Raw genomic sequence first — 23,134 nt, forward strand, 5'->3', positions numbered from 1 at the left:
ACGCTGTACAGTTGCATACTGTATTTATATCCTTTAAGGTTAGCTATGACATTCTTTCAGAATTGTCCTCTTTACAAACAGTTCAATTTGTACTGTACAACACACAGGTCAAAATAGCAAAGCGGAAGAGAGTGAAGTTGAATGAAACAAGAAATTATTTAAAACAGCCTGGATCAGACCACGTTTAAGACGATACAAAGCCGCATAGTCTCTGAAAAAGGCAATGGACATGATTGAACGGGTACAAATGTCTGCATATATCTTTAACAAAAGGAAACAAAGAATTGGACATACCGCTGTTTAAACATTGGTCGGCCCACACCATCCACATTCCATGCTAGTTGATGATGAACATTTCACCTTGACAAACTTTGTTTAAAAAATTCTGAAGTTTATAAGAGTGCATAATTTCAAGGACATCAAATTGATGAGTTATTTTGGGATATAATTTTTGCTGAAGCAGAGGATAATACTCAAAACTTTCAAGCTGGAAACATGGTTATGACGAACAGAAAATCAAGAGAACCTCGGAATTCCTAACTGTAAATTAACATTTAACTGGAGATAATACAACTGGAGATAATCTTGTTAATGTCTGGACACAAATCATGTCAACATTTGCATTTTAAGGCACTAATCCACCCTCCCATGTATAACACTCTGGTTAGAAAAATCGAATGTTCAGATCAATCCATGACTAACATTTAATTTGCTATCTTCATTTAAAGTCAAATTCCTTCTAGATTAAATTGTAGCTTCACCAAATGATGTATAGGATTTGGTATATTCAAATGATTTATGATAAGATAAACCCATTGATTGTCATTCGTGATCCTTAATGTGTTTAACCATTTATGGGAAATCTAACTTTTCAATGAAATCCTATATAAATTGCTATGAAATTTGCCGAAGAAAAATCAGCAAACTGATATTTGTATATTTCAAAGTCTATTAGGCTACAAGCCTATCAAATTTATGTTATCGAAACAAATACTAGGCTACCTATTATCAATTAAGAAATAAATTAATTCTACTGTAATTTGAAAGGTGGAAATTGGAATTTAAAATTCTGTTAGCCTTTTGTTTTGAGATTTTTAATTATTCTAATATTTCCCTAAATCATGGTTTGTAGCGTTCTCTTAAGCTATATCTTATATGAACAGACTTGTCACTTTAACACAGCCTAAAAAGCAGAGGGAAACTAAAAAAAAACGAAGTAAGCGATTAAAAGAATATTTGTTGGAATTTAGAGATAATGGGTTGAGCCTTAACCTAGTGTGACATAATTATTTTTTTTAAATCGTAACATTACTTTCCATCTTTTTGGAAGACCTATTCAAAGCCAACATTGTTAAAAAAAAAAGAAAACATCCTTAGTTTATATCAACATTCATCCCCTCACGGTCAAATTGTTAACCTTACAGGCCATTTTGCTGTGTCGCCAAATTTTAATTAAAGTTTTGTATTTTACCAATTGGATAAAAGGCTTGGACCCTCATCCAATACAGTGCTACAGTTTACATTCATCCATAATTACCACATTCTCGTCCAGCCTTGTTTTCTATGGCAGATCACATTTTTTTTTAAAAATAAAATAAAATACTGTAAACCTTTTTTGATACCTAGTGCAATTTTACCCTGTCCACCTTGTGCAGGGCAATTTTAAAGCTTCCCCACACCAAAGACATGAACGTTTACAAAAAAAAACAGAATAGCTGGCCCATTCATTTTAAATGATGAGCCGTAGAAGCGTTAGCATACAGTTCAAATTTACAGTGGGCACACATTTTTTTGCCTAGCAATTAGCAAAGTCTTGTTAATATTCAACGTTTTCAGCAAAAAGCCATTTGACTTAACTTCAGCTGTATGACATTTAACTTCAAAGACAACAAATACGTGTATTTCCGACATTTTAACAACGATCGCTTAGATTTTCAAAAATGCTGGTGACTTAAATGAGTTACCACTTAATATTGGCGGACAATCAAATTGATGGTCTGAAGCTTTGACTATGGTCCCTGTTCACCTAGTCCCCGCCTGGTTCTAAACGCTAGCTTGGTTAGCGTTAAGGACCAAGGAGGAGCCAAGATGGCTGCCAGGCGATTAAGGCCCATTGATCGTAGGAGGCGTTGCAACAGTGTTTAAATATCTCTGCTTATACCCAATAAGCATTGGCTGACGAGATTACATCCTTAAGTGTGGCACAAAGCGTGAAAAAACAAAAAATAGAAGTGACAAAAAAAACCATTTCCAAGTCCTTATTCAACATATTCCTCGAAAAGAAACTACAAATGTGACCAATCTGCCAGTTGTAAAATTCACAAGGGAGACGAAGGGAGGGCAATTTCAGTCGATTCTTTAGTACGGTCACATAAAAAAACTACCACAAACAAACAAAGGTCTCCCATATTTCAACTCTTCTTTTTAAGTGCAAATGCAACAAGCCAGCAGAAATCGCTCTAATTAGTTTCATTCAATAATTTACAAAAAACAAGAAAAGAAAAGTTGGGGAGGAGGAGGAGGAGGATGAAAGCTGGACTACAAAGTCTTAGTGTCTCTCGAATCAACCTCATCGTCTTCGTCACGGTGAACCACGCTCATCTCTGGCTTGGGCGCATCCTGTACCGTATTGCACTAGTGTTCACCACAACGTAGCGTAGTGTGCTTCCTCATCATCATCATCATCATCATCATCATCATCACTCAAGCTCCTCTCCCCCCTCCTACCCCATTGTTCGGTGCCAATGTCAATCTACATGCTGATAATCCCGACGTAACTTATCTTGAGGGCAGCAGCTGGTCTGGATGTGGATGCGGTCATTGTTGGTGGCACCATTGTTTGCACCATTGCTTGCACTTTTGTTATTGTTGTTGTCATCGCCGTCATTGTTATTTTTTTTACTTTATAATACGCTGAATTCATTCTCAGTATTACGACGCATGCAAGCTCTGTAAGTGCCTGTTGTCGCTCAGGTGTTCATGACACCGTCCCTTGGGGCTTGTATATACTGTCTGTATATTAGGGGGAAGAAAATGGTGCTTAGACAGTTGCACTGCAAGGCTGTGTGTTTGTGTTTGTGGGTGTGGGTGTGTGAAGGAGAGCTTGAGAGACAGAGAGAGAGTGAGAGTACCAGAGCGAGCAAAAGAGAGAGAGAGAGAGAGAGAGAGAGAGAGAGAGAGAGAGAGAGAGAGAGAGAGAGAGAGAGAGAGAGAGAGAGAGAGAGAGAGAGAGAGAGAGAGGGAGAAAGTGAGAGAGCAAGCAAGCAAGAGGGTAAGACACAGCGAGACAGGGAAAGAAGGAGGACAAAGGGAGTGAGGTGAGACAGGGTAAGAAAGACAGAATGAGAAAGAGACATGGAGTGACAGTCGGGAAAGTGGGCATGTGTACATGTGCGTGTCCTTATCCTAGTAGACACAGGCATCACATTGACAATCTGATCTAACATGTCATGGGCGACTGGCCATGGACAAACGACCCCTTCATGCCATTACCCTTCTCTGGCTTGAATTGGGCATTTACAGGCCCCTTATCCTTAAGCAACCATTCTTCATACATCATAAAACAAATCACATGCTGCTATTTTAGGGTGCACATTGGAATCCTCTGTTCGTCTGCAAAGTCACTTTGATTTCCTGGTAGTCAACTATGTCCCCAGAAGAACTTGAAATTAGTAATTCTTTGGACAGGCCATCCATATGGTCTCAATGAACACCCTTATCTAACGTGTAACTGCTTATCGCCAAGCCCACTGACGTTTTATGCATCGCAGGCCAAACAATCCTAGTTAAACCAGGAAAAACTAAAAAGTATGCTCGAAATGACATATCTCACTGACGTTAAGTAATCAATGAATTGTAAATTCGAAGAAGGACGTTTGTTGAATCCTGGCTTTCTTTTGAATGCACAAGAATAATGGGTAACACTTTGTTCTATTCGTTTCCATTCCGCCAAGGTTGCTCAGGCGGTTTTACAAATACTTTATCTGGGAACCGGATGCATCCATATAAATACTCATATTGTGGCATTGCCTTTAGACAAATAATAACATCTCTCTGAATAGGTCTGGGTGACTATAAAGAGTTTGTCAATGTCATGCCTGTATCTATTTGGCTTGTGTAAGTGTGTGTGTGCTTAAGAACCCATGTATGTGTGTGCATGCATGAGTAACAAAGTGCTGCATTGTTAGATCTACAAGCATCGATTTTCTTTGTGTGTGTGTGTCTGTGTTTGTGTGTGTGTTTGTGTGCTGATAAGTTCTCTCAGCGGGCGGCATATAAAGCAACGTGATGAGCGATAGGGAGGGAGATATCGCAAGAGCAGAGATGGGGAGAGGAGAGCAGACTAGAGGAGGGGAGAGAACAGTAAAAGGGAGGAGAGGAGAGGGAGCAGAGAGGAGAAGGGAGGAGAGGAGAAGGGAAGAGAGGAGAGGGAGCAGAGAGGAGAAGGGAGGAGAGGAGACGGGGGCAGAGAGGAGGAGAGAAAAGAGGAGAGGGAGAGAAGAGGAGAGAAAAGGAAGAGGCCTCCTATTGGGCGACATTCACTGTCCGTTCAACCTAAGGTCCTCCCCGAACTCTTCCCTTTCCTGTCCGGGGGGGGAGTCCCCCTGCCCCCCTGGCGCCAGTGACACGTGATGATCCATGCCCTCCTCCAGCCCTGCCTCCCCCTCCTCCTCCTCCTCTAGCTCCTCCCCCGCTCCTCCTCCTCCTCCTCCATTCTCCACCCCTTCGTCTGCCTCCATGGGCCTGGCCGGGCTGCCCTCGCCCAGCAGCGGCTGAGTCCTGAGCGGCTCCTTGCGGTCGGGGAACAGCCTGTGCTCCATGCCCTTGAAGTCGCCCTCGAAGGGGAGGCCGACGGAGGCGGCGGTGGCGGCCGGGGCCGGGGCTCCCAGGCCCACCAGGCCCAGGCCCACCACGGCCCCCATGCCCCCCAGGCCGGCCCGGTACACCTCCATGCCGTCGGGGAGCATGGACTTGATCTTGGGCAGCCAGCGCTTGCGGACGCGCCGGGCGTTGGTGCACATGTCGGCCGCGATCACGTTCATCTCACTCTCCTTGAAGTTGGGGTTGAAGTTCTGGCAGTACACTGGGCGGGAGGAGAGAGGGAGGGAGAGAGAGAGGTTAACAAACTTACATCTTGCAGTTAATGTTTAAAGTGCTTTACATTTTCTTATTTGTTTTATTTTTGTTGCAGTGCTAATGTACGTTTCTTATGCAAATGAAACCCTTTGACTTGAATTACAGAGAGAGACAGAGACAGAGCAAGATAGAGAGAGACAGAGACAGAGAGACAGGGACAGAGAGAGAGAGAGAGAGAGAGAGAGAGAGAGAGAGAGAGAGAGAGAGAGAGAGAGAGAGAGAGAGAGAGAGAGAGAGAGAGAGAGAGAGAGAGAGAGAGAGAGAGAGACAGAGTCAGAGAACACAAGAAAGACGTTTCTGGCTCCATACTCAAGTTACAACTTTATCATTTGAATAGTTGGATAATTAAAAAGCTTGATGTAACAATTTGACTCCTCCCAGCACAAAAGACCCCTTCAATTCACACAAGGCCTCGTTTTGCACTCCCTGAACATAATCCTTCTTGCTTTGGTATGCAACTAAATACTTTAGTTCAAGCTAAAAAGATTACCTTCTGGTTGTTTAAGGAAACAAAGTATTTATTTGAAGTTTGATTCCAGTTTTAAACATAATGTTGTGAAACTTTTGACGTGTTGGATTCAGGCAGTGAAGAAAAATAATCACAATATTTCCATTACAAATTAATTCATTGCTTCTCTCGAATACTGAACTGTTTTTATGTTTCTATGTTTATCGTGTGGTTTGCCTCAAGGCTGTACAAATCCAAACTGAAATTGACAGCAAATGGTCTTTGTATAACTTCCAGTAGGATCCCAAGGAAAGATATTACAGCTCTGAACTACTTGTCCGTCTATCCATTGTTGTTGCTCTGTCAATCTGTCAGTCTAAGGATATACAACACACAGAAAAACCCCAACATGAATGCCATGGTCATACCCAAATCTCTCTTGGTGGGCAGAAATAACCCCTGGACCCGAATTCTGTTAATGAAACAGCAAGACGCCCTCAAGACATTCTACCCCCTTGATGAGATTAACCATACCCCATTTGGCACAAGATAATCGACCAGGCCGGTCTTCAATGCATTCCTTAGATGCAAAAGCCCCCATATAATAAAAAATAAAGTAATTCTAAACAGGATAATCATCATGGAGAATGCAAAAATAGATAAAGAAAAAAGGAAACGCGTGAAGCATTTCTTTGAAACCTATTTGAGAAACACTAGTGCCTCTATATGGTACTGTACATCCCCCTTTGTCTTTAGTCTTGCCTTCCCCTTCCAGACATAGTGGGGGTCATGGTACAGTCCTGTGACCAGCATATAGAACATGGGTGGAAGCCTCATGCTTCCTCGCTCTCGCTTTCTTGGTTGTTTTAATTAGTTAACATCAAGTTTGACTTAAATTACTGCATGTCTATAAGTGTATTCAAAAATCGATTATTGTTGTAATGTTGTAATTGATTGAATGCATGTTTATTCTTTGAGTGGGATTTCGATTTTTGGAGTTATTTGTCAAAGTTAAGAAAGTCTGCTTGAGTTCAGAAATGTATTATGGTTGATCAATTTTGTCAAAGTTCAGAAGTTTGGTAAAGTAGATAAAGTTTGCGGAAGTGCAGACATGTATTGAAGTAGAGAAAGTTAATTTGAGTTCAGAAAGTTGGTTCAAGTTCAGAAAGTTATAAAAGCAAAACTCGGAGATGGCGGTTTCCCACCGTGGCTGATTACACATTTGAGCCTGGCCAGGAGAAGCCTGCGGCTCTTTTAGGGAGGTGACCACCCGCTGATCAACCGTACCAAAAGCGTCACCGGATGAACACGGTCACTGCTGGGACTGGAGGGATCCAGAAGAGATCTGACAGGCCGGGGAACCAACAACAACACCGGTCCAAATGTCTCGAGAGTGCACGACAGAACCTTCTCTCAGAGCGGCAGTGAGGAAACGGCTATTCCTTGTCTCTCATGCGAGTTGATGCAAAATTGTAATTTTAGTGTTTAATGAAGCTGTTAAGCTTAGGGTTTAGTACGTCAATTGAGTTAGGGTTTAGAACGGCCAATGAAGTTAGGGTTTAGAGGTTCCCGTGTTAGGTTTTGTGTGTTTTGTTCTGTTTTCTATGTTTATCGCCGTAATTTCTTCAAGTGAATCATACCCCTTTATTTGTGTTAATTCATGTAATTTGTAATCAAAGGAGGAAGCAGTGCTTGTGGTTGATGAATGACGTGACAAAGAACTTGGACTTCAGCTAGACTCAATTGACGATCTTATTTTTATATGAATATATATTATAGTATAATTGAATACTTAATATTAGTTGTATTCTCCCTTATGGAAATGGTGCACCATTCGATTTGCAAAATAAACGGAATAACATTAAGATCAGTTTAAGCCCCTTAATCAAACAACATTGCCTCAGGCTATTGTCTCCTTTCGTGTGAATAAATTAAACTAAAAAGTCAAACATGGCTAACGCGAATGTACACAGTGCTTTCTGTCACTCCGAAGGCAAATAACGAATCCTTGAGGATGCACACAATCCCTGAGCTGCAAAAAACGCAATCACCAGAACTGGTATACTCCAAGACACCACCAGGGCCGCAGTGCACATCATGCACACGTGGATTCAGCAGTCTAATCTACTTACAGGCGGCGGTGTATTACATTCATATGCGGACAGCCAAACCAGAAACGACCCCCCCATTATCAACACAGTGTCTCTCTAGCCCTGTAGCGATGTTCCCCTACATTGAAATCCACTGGGAATATCTACTAGATATTCAGGGAGTACATTCATATTGTACGGCAGTATCAGACTATCCTTCTAAAAGCAACTTCAGAAATAACTTCCTTTGTACAGATAAGATAACTTTGGCAAATCTACAAATTTCTTCTTCCAAAACCATTGTTTCTTGGTGATAAATTGTTAAATGCTCTTCTGCTAGAACAGCCATGCTATTTTAAAAGTTGTTGAGCGAACCCATTGTTGCACCAGGAGATACCATCTCGTTTATGAAAAGAGACAACGAGTGTATTTATCTACGGAGAGTTGAACTTACGCTTGACGGCGTTGAGCACTCGGCTGTCGAGCGGTTTCCGACTGGGGTCACTAGTGGAGGAGCGGATGCCTGTACCACAGCTGTTGGCCAAGGTGTTCCTGTTGGGTCCAAGGAGGAGAACCACATAGAGGTTCACACAGAGGTAAATAGACAGAGTTTAACCATGGTGTTAAAACAGACGCTTCAAATAAAGTTAAATATAAAAGTAAAAACATGGTGATAAGGAAGACAAATATAGTTTGAATAAAGTTAAAACACGAGTTAAACCACACAGAGTTAATGTATATTAAAAATAGAGATTATAATACAGAGTTAAAACACAAAGATTTAAAAACAGAGTCAAATGTAGTTGAATAAACTTCCAATATACAGATCCATCTCGTACAGTGATAAACACATACAGACAAAAATAGGTTCCCAATATAAAGAGTTTCCCCATACAGAGTTTCCCCACACAGAGTCAGAATACAGAGTTGGAGACCCACTAGGCCGAGGTTGTCATGATCTCAACAACCTAATCATTACAGACAGAGAAGGCAGACAGGTGTCAAACCAGTCCCAAAGCTCTCACCTATTATCTTAATTGCCAAAATACAAAAAAACACATTCATTGTCGGTAACAAACACTGGGTAGAAGGGTGTTGCTGCCAAGGTAGTCGCCAACTCGCTGAACAGTACCGAGTTTGATTCCCAAGGTCTACCCACCCCGTTTAGGCATCCATAAGCAGAACGCCCACACCCCTATCTGCTCATGAATTAACCTGTATCTGAGATCACTGAACCTTACTCTGCGTAAAAAGCATCTGCTAGCAAGTTACCAAATAGAACAAAGCATGAACTGTTAAGACCCATTATGTCAGAACACGTATGAAACACCCTTGAACCAGCAGGTCCGGGCGTGATCACAGGGTGAACTCGTACCTGTCAAAGAAGGTGGCCAGCAGGCGACGGAGCAGGACCTTGTGTTTGATCCCGGCACACAGGTGACAGTTCATCAGCTGACCCCGTGTCATGAACACCTGGGTGCCTGGACAGGTGACGACAACAAACACCCTCTCAATTAGAAGCCCTCCCTTGATACAATGAGCGAGGGCTGAACCACCGCCGAGGTGCGTTACAGTTCAGCCTGGAGTGGTTTGGTCCGATCGAACAATAGTTACAAGCAATGAGTCGATGCTATTTACTTTCATCTACACGGTTATTGGTTTTTTATTGAGTTAGGTGACATTAAAGATGACATTGAAACATTCCTCAGCAGATTGTTTTAGCGTCGTCTAGGAAACATCTGGTGTATTTTGCTGCAGTAGTTCACGTTGGATTTGTTGCGCATCGGTTTGGAGCGGTTAAAAGGCAGGAGTCTCCCGTTATTTAAAAATAATGCACACCCGTTGCATAACTATTTAATAATGAGATTTCCCCATTCTGTTTCCAGTGCGACCTGTACCACAAGTACTTTGCGCTAGTTTCTACTTCTTGTTTACTAAACCACACACATCAGACCGATGTTGCGAAAACACTGCTGCACGTACAAATCAGATTAGCCATTAGGAACAGTCAACGCTTTATGAATTAATATGCATTTTAATGAACGCACTCTTCTTGCATAATTGCAAAACTATAATTAAAAAAAAATCTCTGTTTGTGCATGTGTGTATTCTACAGAGCAGCATGTAATGTACATACAAATGCAAACATATATACACAACTATATATCTGTGTATATTTGCATATATGCAAGGTCCAAAATTAACTCTTGCCTAAAATGTTATTTTTCCATCTACCAAGGTTGAATAATCTACCTTTGTGTGTGTATATGTATGTATGTATGTATGTATGTATGTATGTATGTATGTATGTATGTATGTATGTATGTATGTATGTATGTATGTATGTATGTATGTATGTATGTATGTATGTATGTATGTATGTATGTATGTATGTATGTATGTATGTATGTATGTATGTATGTATGTATGTATGTATGTATGCGTGGGGCCTACCAGCGACCAGCTCCAGCTTCTCCCCAGGGTCCCCCTCGGTGTAGAGCTTGGGGTGGCAGCGGTACCCGATCTGGCTGATGAGGCTGGCGGGCAGGGCCACCAGGTCTCTCCGGATCAGGACACAGTTGCGGCTCTCCAGGGACAGAGGGACCCCCGACATCTCCGCCTTGTCCTGGACTGATGGGGGCAAAAATATATTATACATGTCGTTATAATTACCGTTATTATAATGAAGACAAACATAATAGACATTAATAATAGCATGAATATATAACCATATGAATAACAATAACAACAATAATAATACTAATAATGACACTTTATTTATGGAGCAAAAAAAGGGCTTCATACAATAAAGAATATCTTAAAGTGTTTTTTGTTGTGTCTTAGACAACACTGTATTAACACGATAGAAAAATACACAAGAAGCGCCAAAACATCAGCCAGGGAGGAAGTGAAATAACATAACAGAATGGAATGGAGTTTATAGAATAGAATTAGCAAGTACAATGAAACATGGTGACTCAGCAGTTATGGGATACGGCCAGGGTTTAGGAAACACAACGTTGGGATATTAGCATGTTAATTCGCAATAGTGCTATCTATTTGCCATCTAGACTTTATGCTGCGTAATTGGCCTGTTTGAACAACCTCACTTTTGAATCAAATACTATGAGGACCTATCCTCCTTGTCCCCTTTCGTTCGACACCTTTGGTTAAATCGATACCTAAAAACTGCTTGAAAAAAAGAGGCTTAAAAATCAATCTGAGGGAATGAGGCATCGCACTCATTATCTGTCCCTTAACCATAACATTAGCGATGTATAGGGGTGTGCATTCGCTAAGATAGCCACACACACACACACACACACACACACACACACACACACACACACACACACACACACACACACACACACACACACACACACACACACACACACACACACACACACACACACACACACACACTCGCACTGAGGCATACATACAGCCACAAACGCGCACACACACACACACACACACACACACACACACACACACACACACACACACACACACACACACACACACACACACACACACACACACGCACACACACACGCACGCACGCACGCACGCACGCACGCACGCACGCACGCGCACACACACGCACGCACGCACACGGGCACATGTAGACAAGCACACAGGCACACACATACTCAAATATCCGACAATGTCACCCTGGGGTGTTCTAACTGATTGCAGATAGAAAGGCTTTCATAAATAACTGAAATCTAAGACTTTAACAAACCTGTCCGTTGCCTCAGGCAGCACAATTTCAACCTACTGCACAAGTTGATTTTGTACGCATGTGTCTCTCATTGTGTTTGAGGGTACTACAGTCGGTGTGAGAGAGAGAGAGAGAGAGAGAGATAGCGTGTACGCGTATAAAAGCATTATGCACACACGCATGGATCCGTAGCAAAGCGTAGCGACGGCAAAAATCGTACATCTGGTTATCAATTTGGATGCACAGATTCATCGTTCAGCATGGCGATCCCTACCGTGGGTCGGTCAAAGAGGCGACACTCCACACACACACACGGAGTGGAAACCCTGTCAAACTCACGTCCGTAGGGGTTGGCGGCGCGTGTGTACATCTGGCCGTAGGCGTCCTCCGAGATGGCCTCGTAGGGCTCCTCCTCAAACTCCTCGTCCTCGTTCTGGTAGGACGTGGGGCTGTCCGTGGTCGGCAGGCTGGACGCGCCCGGACTGGACCTCTCTGCTCCTCCACCACCTCCTCCTCCTCCTCCTCCTCCTCCTCCTCCTCCTCCTCCTCCTGCACCTGGGGTGAGGTGGTACGGCGGCAGCCCGGGGAACACGGTGGTCCCGCCCACCGTTGTGTAGAACAACGAGTTGACGCGCGCCAGGCGGCTCAGCTCGGCCGCCGACGTCGCCGCCGCCGACGCGGACGACGACGACGAGGTCTTGCCCGGCGTCCCGGCGGCCGGCGTGACGCTCAGCGACGCCTGCTCCGCCCCTTCCTGTTTGATCTTGCGCTGCTGCAGGATGGAAGCCGGCCAGCCGTGGACGCCCAAGAGCGCGGCGGCCGCTAAGCTGCTGGCGTTGCTCCCGTTGTTGTTGTTGTTGCTGCCGTGGTGTTGGTGGTGAAGGTGGTGCGGGTGGTGGTGGTGGTTGTTGGGGCTCTGGGGCTCGGAGCCCGTCTCCTCCAGGGGCCCTGTGGTCTGGGAGTCGCAGTGGGGCGAGTTGGCCTTGAACAGCAGGTCCATGCCGCGCTCCACGATGTGCTGGATCTGGAGGTAGCCGGCGGTGTACATGACCACCAGCTGCTCGCTGGCCGCCATGGTGAGCCTCCCCGTGTAGCAGAAGGAGAGGATCTGCTCGAAGCAGGCGGGGGTGACCGAGGAGGGCAGCTCGAACTGGCTCTTGGACGAGCTGCTGAAGAGGTCCCGGAAGTACAGGCTGCTGGCCGCCAGCACCGCCCGGTGGGCTTTGAAGGCCTGGCCTGGGAGAGGGAGAGGAGGACAGCGATGCTCACGACGACTGCTTCAGAAATCCTTTCCCTGTTAATACTTTCTTTTAATGCTTCATTTCTTTCCTTAGAAACGAAATCATGACGCGTCAATGAGTCATTGACCATCAACTGGCATCAAATGTTAAAATCTATTTCTTACACAAAAACAACAACATTATCGACATAAAAAAAGTAACACAAAAAGTTATTAGACTACGTTTTCCCTAATTATGATAATACTTAAGAAATAAGATCAAATCTTGTAAGTAATGTCAACAACTCACGGGTTGCTCAGACTGAAATTTTGAAATTTTCTATTTTTACTTTTTACTTCCCCTACCCGGGGAGCAACTGACCTTTGACCAGGATGGATACATCGCAGTAATGTCCCAGAATCCTTTGCTCATTCAGGGAGCCCAACACCGTGGCCCCGAAGTTCGGAATCTCCACGTGGAGAAGCTGGGACATGATGGGCGGGGTGCGTGCGACAGCTCCACTTCAGACCTTCACACCGCAGACACTGCCAGTATGGGAGACATCTTTCACCACCAAAAAGGACAGAACCAGGGAAAAGAAGAGAAAAATGGTGAGTTTGAGGAGAAGAACAGCGAAAAAACAAGGTACAAACACAAGAACGACGTGCGAAAGATGAGCAGAAAAGTGAAGTTAGCGAGAGGTGCGAAAGGGAAGATTGAGAGGAAAAATCAAAATAGAGTTGAGGTGCGAGAATGAACACAGTTTAGGGAGAAGTGAGAGGTTTGTGAAAAGACATGCAGAAAGAGTGAAGAGAGAGACACCGAGAGAGATACGGAGAAGAGAGAGAAAGAGAGAGTGAGGGAGAGAATAAAAGGAGGGGGGGGGGAAGGCAAAAGGAGGAGTCAATGCACAAAAAAGGATTAGTTGCGCCAACTGTAAATAAGAGAGTTCTGAAGTAACTTATGTTGTTTAAACATGTTTTGAATTCCAAGAACTCTGCGTGGCCGAACAACTGCATGTTCACAAGCCCCATAACCTTTGAGTGAACGTTCCCCGACTACACTGAAACCATAGACTGGATGTATAAAACGGGAACAAGGGCACCACAGTGGGGCAGGGAGCACGGGTTCCCAAGGCACCAAACAGTCTAATCAATTCCTCGCCGAACCGACCCATAGTGGAACTGGGCTTTTATCTATATCTATTTGTTTCTCGGGAACCTCTTTAGTCACCACCCCACCCTCAACACACACGTATGTACACACACGCGCACACATACATACACACATACGGCACACTGACACATATATACACAGACAAAAATACACATACTAGTTTCATTATTGAGCAATGCTGCAGTTCCAGGAATACAAACAGATGAAGTCGAAAAAAACAGCAGTGTTTCACTCAACTTCGGTCTCCAGTTCATGTTCTTCAAAAACACACACAGACACTTCGTCATATATATGCAAAAATGTGTGCACAGTCGGAGCCACGCCAGAATAACCATACTCAGAGGAACAAGGACAGACACACTCATACTCACACACACACACACACACACACACACACACACACACACACACACACACACACACACACATACACAAACACATGTGGATATGCATGTATCATTCAAAACATCTTTGCTTTCCCATAGCTTCCTTACACAACACAAGACAGAAAAACCAACACACACACACACACACACACACACACACACACACACACACACACACACACACACACACACACACACACACACACACACACACACACACACACACACACACACACACACACACACACACAGTTCTGACCTGTGCAATGCCAGTCTTCTGGTGAGGACACACTAGGACGCTCTCCAACAAACATTGAAGATCCAGAAGATCCCAGGACAAGAGGAAGAGGAGGAAGAGGAGAAGGGGGAGAAAGCTGACTGTCTGGTCGCACCACTCTTCTCCTTTTGCTAAAGTGTCAAAGACTCCACAGCTCCTCGGATCTGAACCATTGCCCCCCCCCTTTCTCTCTCGCACACAAAACGATTCCCCACTACTGTCTCACTAACTCATCCTCTGTATTCTCCCAGATCTCATCCACTACGTCTCCACCACCTCCCAAGAAAGCACCATGCTCGCTCTCTCTCTCTCTCTCTCGCTGCCTCCCTCGCCCTCTGTCGGTTCTGTATCTCTCTCAACTCTCTGTGTCTGTTCCCTATATCTCTGTGTCTGTTCTATCGCCGTCTCAAAGACTCCAACTGCCTCCTCGTCATTATCTCCCTGTTTCTCTCCACCCCCCCTTCTCTATTCTCTAAGGGTTGAATTCAACAAGTGCTGCTGCAGAGAGAGACAGTGGAAGACTAAGAGAGAGATAGTGGAAGACTAAGAGAGAGAGAGAGAGAGATAGTGGAAGACTAAGGGAGAGAGAGAGAGAGAGAGAGACAGAGATAGTGGAAGACTAAGAGAGAGAGAGAGAGAGAGAGAGAGAGAGAGAGAGAGAGAGAGAGAGAGAGAGAGAGAGAGAGAGAGAGAGAGAGAGAGAATAAGATATAAAAGGGAGTGAGGGAGAGAGAAAGGGAAAGAGATAAAAAGAGCAGAGTGAATCAATGATGAAAAAAGTGGGAGCTCATTGTGTGTGTGTTCATGAGGCTCTCACTTTCTCTCTTTGTGTCTGCATGTGTGTCTCTGTGCATATCTCAATGTGTGTGTGTTTGTCTGTGTGCGTTTGTCTCTCTCTCTGTGTGTGTGTGTGTGTGTGTGTGTGTGTGTGTGTGTGTGTGTGTGTGTGTGTGTGTGTGTGTGTGTGTGTGTGTGTGTGTGTGTGTGTGTGTGTGTGTGTGTGTGTGTGTGTGTGTGTGTGTATGTCTGATCAATGCAGTACTATATGTCGCAGGGAGAGAGAGGGAGAAAGAAAACAGGCTACAGTTACAGACAGAGACAGAGACGGCAAAGAAGGAGAGGAGGGAGGGAGGGAGGGAGGGAGGGAGGGAGCAGGGTGAGAGAGAGGGAGGGAGGGAGGGAGGGAGGAAAGGAGGAAGAGAGCTGAGACAGAGAGAAAGTCATTTGAGGACAGTACGAGAAGAGAAAGACAATTAGGTTGAGGGAACTTCAGCCACTTCTCTATGTTCACACACACACACACACACACACACACACACACACACACACACACACACACACACACACACACACACACACACACACACACACACACACACACACACACACACACACTACATGGCATCATATCCAGACGGGCATGGAAACATCAGAGTAAAAGGGGAGGTCACACAACCTCTTCAGAAAACATGGCTGACCTCCCTAAAGCAGGCAAGAAAACGTGACCCACTGACTGTAAGCCAGGCCCCGTCTGACACACACCCCTGAAAACCCCTGTTTGATGCAACACAGCACGTAACTGACTCATATTCCCGTAAAGCAATAGGATTTCTCAAGTGTAGTATAAATAAGAAAGAATTCCAGAGGCCCACTCACTGCACCACAATCCGCCACAGGTCGCTGTGACGCTGAACAACCCCGATAAGAACCACGACAGTAAACCCAACCCCGCTGGCAATGAAGGCTTCATCGCAATAACTTTAGCGTATTCAATGGGGGAGAAACAGAGAGGAGATGGGCCTAAGGTCATGGGTTGGGGGGAGAAAGAAGGGGTTCCCGAAAAGGAGAAAATACAGAAGGGATAGGGTGTACGCAGAGAGGAGAGCTTGAAAATGAGAAAATGATAAATAAGCAAACCAAGACGGTATAAAGGTTAGGAAATAAGTATTAGAGACGGGGTGTGTGTGTGTGTGTGTGTGTGTGTGTGTGTGTGTGTGTGTGTGTGTGTGTGTGTGTGTGTGTGTGTGTGTGTGTGTGTGTGTGTGTGTGTGTGTGTGTGTGTGTGTGTGTGTGTGTGTGTGTGTGTGTGTGGCGCATTTGTGAAATGGACTTTTAACTGTGAGCCATAAAGATGTGCTGGTATGTATTATATAAATCTATATACTGGTCTCATACAAATATGTATCACTCTACATATTCATCTTAAAACAGAGGCAAAAATTGAAAAATATACAACGGTGATTGCAAATCAAGGCGTCTACAGAGCGTGTATGCAGACGCATTATGCTGTAGTTTAGAACAGAAACTTCCAGAGGCTGAGCTAAACGAAGCAAAAACTTCTCTGTCTCGAAGTCATCGTGGTGATATTAGGTGATATCATCGCGGAACATATCACGAACGAGACTCGCATCACAACCCCAATGTCGTTGTTCTCACACCGCTCCACCACTGCAGTGTGATGTCTGCAATACATGTGGAGCTATGCGTGAATACGCAAACAAGCACTCACTCCCTCACTCACTCACTCAGACATGCAGGCACACACACACACACACACACACACACACACACACACACACACACACACACACACACACACACACACACACACACACACACACACACACACACACACACACACACACACACACACACACACACACACACACTCACACACACACTCACCCGGACACACCCACACTCACTAAGACACACACATTATCAGTCACGGAGAAACAACACACACACAGACACACAAACTCACACACACCCACACACGGACAGAAATGCACACACTCACTTTGACACACACATTATCAGTAACACAGAAACAACACACAGACACATAAACTCACCCACGCATGCACACGCATGCACACACAAACGGATGCATGCTCTGTCACATTAAAAATCCCTCTTTTGTTTTCTATGTACACAGATGAGCACGCCTTCAGGTGAAACTGTTTGTTCATTCTCACGACATATAAAGGGCATATAAGGGGCAGCGGGGGCTCCATCTTTTGTTTGTTTCCGGTGATCTGCTGCTGCCCTGTCCACCAGCCAGACAGTTCATCCATTAGTTTGCCCATCCGTCAGTCAGAGGGTTGAATCTTTAGGCTAGATCCCTCCCCCCCCCCCTCACACATCTACATCCACACACCCACACCCCATCTCTTTATCTCACCCTCTCTTTCTCTTTCCTTTCTCTGCCCCATCCCTCGCTGCATACCACATTGCCAGTGTCTTGCTCTCTCTCTTACTCTCTCTCCCTTCCAATTAATGCACACAGGGCTGCATTGCAGTGAGGCTGGCGCGTGCCATGGCGGAGAAGCACAGTGCATCGTCTACAGACATGCATGTACGTGCCAGTCGGGGCGAGGAGGAGGAGGATGAGAGCGAGAGCGAGAGAGCGAGCGAGAGCCAGAGAGAGAGCGAGCGCAACGGAGAGAGTGGGAAAAGGAGAGGGAGGGGGGGAGAGCGAGAGAGAGTAAAGGGAGGGAGGAAACAGAGAATATGTTGAGTCAGGGAGAATGGGACGCCAGTAAGGCAGACTGACTGCACATGCACAGACATGTAATGTAGCGTCGTCCATGTGGGTGTGCTGTGCGCCGCCGATGGTGCGGCGGAGAGTGGGCGAGTGCCCGGACTCTGATTTCGGTTAACATTCACGTGGAAATGGTGGGCATAAAAAAAAAAAAGGAAAAACGTGAAGATGATTCACACACACACAATGTACCCTATATTTGCATACACACTCGGAAACAGAAGCATACGTACGGATGGCAGGGAGCGGCTTCCATTCCGGGGATAAGCCATGCAATACATATATAGACTTTGCCCATCTCTGATAATAATACAAAGCAGGCGTTGGGGTGTGAAAGATTATTTGCAGGTGTGTGTGTGTGTGTGTGTGTGTGTGTGTGTGTGTGTGTGTGTGTGTGTGTGTGTGTGTGTGTGTGTGTGTGTGTGTGTGTGTGTGTGTGTGTGTGTGTGTGTGTGTGTGTGTCTGTGTGTGTCTGTGGGAGGGGGTCTGGGTTAGTGAGTTCCTCTCTCCTGCATATGTCTTTCGTGCAAAAGTGTGCTGCTTCAAAAGCTTTTGTAAATGCCCCGGAAAATCAGATGTGGTTGTGTCGAATTTGTTGTTTATGTGTGCTTCACTTCAACCTCATTCCTGTAGCATTATAAAAAGGCATACTATCAGGTTAGAAAATATTACATGGATGCATTACAACTATACTAATGATGATATAATGACTGATAATAGCACATGTAAATAAGAAATATAATAATAATAGCTTAATAATAGTAACAAAAAAATGATTAAAACTAAATAACAATAGTAATAATATTTATTTCAAATTATTATAATTACTATAAAAAGGATAATTATTATTTTATGATTATTATTTTTATTATAATGATATAATTATTCTATACCCTAACAGCAGTGGGCAACCACTGTGGGGCGCCTTTGCACCAACTGCAAGGCTAGTGCCCTGGTTCATCTCCCTCACAGTGGGTTTCCATGTCATCTGCATTGCCTTCCAGTGTGTGTGTTGGTGCGTTTACGCGTCTGTGGGTCTGTGTGTGTGCGAGTGTCCTCAAAGCCCACAAAAAGGTCCCAAGTAGGCAGGGATGAGATGTGAACAGAGGCAACCCCCCCCCCCCTGCCCCAACCACAGCAGCCGCATCAGGCCATCTCTATAATGAATTACAGATAATGAATCAAAACCCCAAAATAAAACCATGCATTTTACACAAGGCCACGGTCGACATGTGACTCAACCCTTTACTGTGCTAGTTAGCGACCATGGCCAACTTTGACTGTAACCCAACAGGCAAAAAAAAAAAGACAACTGTACATTCAAATGCGTGCTTGTGTGTGAATGCATGTGAAACATGCATGTATTCAAAGTGCTACAGGGTATACTATATCGGTCCTGCGATGCCCGCAAGGCACAGTCACAAGCCTGCCTGCGCCAGGAGAAGTTTGGAAGCCGCCTCGCTCCCTCCTGACGCAGACTCGGGCTAAGTTTGCTTATGTTCTCGCTATACAATCTAAACATGAACAGCCCTGTCTTTATAAATATTCAGATCCTGCAGTTGTTCCCATGTCTAAAGTGTACCAGACAAACAGATTCTCTCCACGTTGAGACGGCACACCGCTCCCCGGCAACAGGGCCTGCCAATCGGGACAGAGCAAGTGTCTGCTTGACTCTGTCTGAGGATGATTATGGGATGTCGAAAAGAAAGAAAAAAGGGGAGATGAAAGAGAGACGGAGAGACGGGGGGGGGAGAGGACAGAGAGGGAAAAAGGGCAATGATAGATAGACGGACAGACAGAGAGAGGGCGAGAGAGTGACGGGGGAGACAGAGGGAGAGACGGTGATAAAAGAGAGACAGGCAGCTTGTTAATGCGTATAATACAATCCGTATGTATAGTCGCTGCCAGGAGAAGTTGCCTGCATAAAGCAGAAAAAAAAAGAAAAAAAAAAGAATCCTCCCTCTGAATCACCGTTATGTAAGAATCAGACAACTCCTAAATGATTTGTGGTGGGCTGCGTATTGTCTGCTCACGCCATTCGTGAATTCACTCTATTATCTTCTTCTTTTTTTTTAACACGCTGATCATTTAACTGCTGGACAAAACTATTCAGAAAAGAAGGCGAACAAAGTAAACCGGCTTGAGCTCAACCGTGATAACACAGCACGTCTGAAAAAAGAAAATGGGATGATGTTAGAATGATGATTATGATGATGATGCCGGGAAGGTTTATTTTGTAAATTGATGTACAATAGCGGGTTCGTCTTGGCACGCGAGGGAACGTGCCAGATACTGTGTTGTCTGCAGATGCTGTAATTAGTGGCCTCCTACCAGTTGTACCGAGTAGAACTGAACACCGTTACCTCAAGAACACATTGACATTTTCCAGTCTCGACACACACAGACACACACACACAGGCAGGCAGGCAGGCATGCACATGTATACAAAACATGCACACACACACATAATATTTAAACTGGAACAGTGCAATCAAGGGTTGTTGTGACGGTAAGTGTGTTGCCATGTCAATTAGTGAGCGGCGACTGTTGAAGTGGTCGGCTACGCTCCGTCATACACTGGTGGTCCAGTGTCTGAGTGTGTTTGTGTATGTGAGAGAGAGATACAGATACATAGAACGAGAGAAAGGGTAGCAATGTGTGTGTGTGTTTGTGTCTATGAGTATGTGTCTATGAGTGTGTGTGTGTGTGTGTGTGTGTGTGTGTGTGTGTGTGTGTGTCTGTGTGTGTCTGTGTGTTTCAAAGCCGAATGCTTTGCTAATGGACTCCAAGTGGTGGTGGGAGGTAAACAAACACATGCGATGGCTGCTGAAACTCACGTACACACACACACACACACACACACACACACACACACACACACACACACACACACACACACACACACACACACACACACACACACACACACACACACACACACACACACACACACATATACTTCTTCTGGGGGCGTAGAGCTGAGAGCAAGACGCAGAAGTGGAAGGAGTGGAAGGCAGAGAGAGAAAAACAAGAGCGAATCTAAGATTTCAACCATTTGGGGGAAGAGGGAAAATGTTCCCTGTTTCATTTGTGTTGTGAAATCCAGCACACATAGTATATTGCTTTGTGTTGTTGGTCATCCGTGGTTGTTCAATTGCGGACTGTCACAGCGAGTAATACAAAAGTAATGACCCACAAACTTCAAAAAGGGACATTTGGCATGGGGTCAAATGTGCCAAACACTGCCCTATAGTCGAATTATTCTGTCGACTATACAAAATACTTCTTTCCTTTTATGTTCCTTGTTCAATGTCAAATTGATTTAGGTTAAACAACAGCCGTTAAACATGATCTCTATCGAGACGGATATCCAGAAATGAAGTTGACAGTGAGTGAATGGAAGAAACTCGTAATTACTAAAGAAACAACACCTTGTGTGTGTGTGTGTGTGTGTGTGTGTGTGTGTGTGTGTGTGTGTGTGTGTGTGTGTGTGTGTGTGTGTGTGTGTGTGTGTGTGTGTGTGTGTGTGTGTGTGTGTGTGTGTGTGTGTGTGTGTGTGTGTGTGTGTGTGTGTGTGAGTGTGTCTTCTTGCCTCACATCTGGTCTGTGGTCTATAATAAACTGCCAAACCTTGTTTGGTGAAAGCACACTTTCACCAATGACCATACTGGAACTGTATTGCGCTGTTGTTTTGAAATTCACAAACTTTTGCCAAAGTCTTGCATCAAGCTTACATTCGCACTAAGTACATGAGGGGTTGAAGCCTACTAGTGTGTTTACTTAATTCCCACACAAGAAAACCCCACAGAAGTACAATCGAATGGAGCGTTCGCTAGGGCCACACAGTGGACAGTCGCAAAACAAACCTGAATACAAAGATTTCTACAGACTGCAGTTGTCCCCCCTTGAATAGACAAATGGATAAAGAGGGCTTGATATATAATTCATAGAATGTAAGTCGACGTATCAAAATAATTAAGGCACTTAAAGCCATGACACTACTGGCTGTATGGCAATTTGAGAAGCACCTGGCTGGCAGACAGGTACTTTTGTCAGTGCTCGCTCCACTCCCTGTAAGTGCATGGTGCAGTGTTGTACGTACCTGTGATGTCTTAAAAAGACTTCAGCTGTTTAATAGCAGCTAATGCTATGGTTGAAGGCTATAGAGTACGCAAAGCTAGTTTGCAAGGTTCGGCTGTAAACTAATCCTATTGTTAGCAAGCTAAACTGGTAGGCTATGCTAGTAAGGTTCTGGGCCACAAATGTTTATATGAATATTAATCCCCGAGCACAGACTCTAGCAGCATCATCATCATATCACTGCTGACAATGTTTATGTGACTTTTGCGACGCTGGTAAACAAAAAAACCTTGAGCAACATTGGACCTGCACCATGTAGCTTTTTCACTGTCAAAATTAGATTTCATTTTTTTTCTCTCCCACAGAAGTAATAGATTCAGAGCGGGGACCCATGACAACCCGGTTTGACTGTGCTGTGGATCAGCTTATTTTGGGTTTGTTGTTCAGACGCTCTTAATTTCAAATCAAATCAAACAAAAGGCGGTGTCTTCTAGGAAACAAAGTTACGACACAGCAGGGGACTGAATACAAACAGGTCAAGAGCCTTCGGTACGATGGCCTCCGTTCATCTCTTCACTGATCCACCAGAAATACAGCAACGGGAAAAGAAAAACAGCTTCAACTACTACTATTCATTCAGTAAAAGTTCTGCGGTGCAGAGTAAACGCAGCGCTAATGAGGCCGGGGGTGGACTTACTTTGCCGTCGTACCGGTAACACAAGCGTGTTTTCAGCCCCACTCAGGGTAATTTACCCCAGGCTGACATCAAAGCAGCGGAGGAAACCCTTACTAGTCGTACCCTTACTTTACTTTGTCTCAGCGAAGGACGACAGACCGACAGACATTCCTCTAATCACACGCTCGTTTCAAAAGGAAAGTGGTGGCGCTGGTGTGTGTGTGTGTGTGTGTGTGTGTGTGTGTGTGTGTGTGTGTGTGTGTGTGTGTGTGTGTGTGTGTGTGTGTGTGTGTGTGTGTGTGTGGTCAGCAGTCAGCACTGCTAGTGCTGACTTTGACAGCACTAGCAGTAATATATGAAATCATTTCTTAAAA

The 23,134-nt window shown here is 44.6% G+C and overlaps 1 protein-coding gene across 5 annotated transcripts in view; it reads right to left on the minus strand.

Moving 5' to 3' along the window:
- Nucleotides 1–4,526: 4,526 nt before the first annotated feature.
- Nucleotides 4,527–23,134, minus strand: part of LOC130372755 (nucleus accumbens-associated protein 2) — a 29,729-nt gene continuing 11,121 nt past the window's right edge. For 4 of the 5 annotated variants that reach the window (XM_056578916.1, XM_056578913.1, XM_056578914.1 and 1 more), the window contains 6 exons: nucleotides 13,003–13,185; nucleotides 11,741–12,637; nucleotides 10,129–10,305; nucleotides 9,050–9,155; nucleotides 8,129–8,226; nucleotides 4,527–5,083 (listed from right to left, as the gene is read on the minus strand). In XM_056578916.1, the coding sequence (XP_056434891.1) occupies nucleotides 4,539–5,083; nucleotides 8,129–8,226; nucleotides 9,050–9,155; nucleotides 10,129–10,305; nucleotides 11,741–12,637; nucleotides 13,003–13,114 (1,935 nt within the window). In that variant the 5' untranslated portion in view covers nucleotides 13,115–13,185 and the 3' untranslated portion in view covers nucleotides 4,527–4,538. Of the gene's footprint in view, nucleotides 5,084–8,128; nucleotides 8,227–9,049; nucleotides 9,156–10,128; nucleotides 10,306–11,740; nucleotides 12,638–13,002; nucleotides 13,186–14,442; nucleotides 14,837–23,134 lie in introns of those variants that run through there. The other variant, XM_056578915.1, reaches the window with a different exon arrangement.

Source organism: Gadus chalcogrammus, chromosome 19 (assembly GCF_026213295.1).
Source record: "Gadus chalcogrammus isolate NIFS_2021 chromosome 19, NIFS_Gcha_1.0, whole genome shotgun sequence".
NCBI classification, from domain to species: domain Eukaryota; kingdom Metazoa; phylum Chordata; class Actinopteri; order Gadiformes; family Gadidae; genus Gadus; species Gadus chalcogrammus.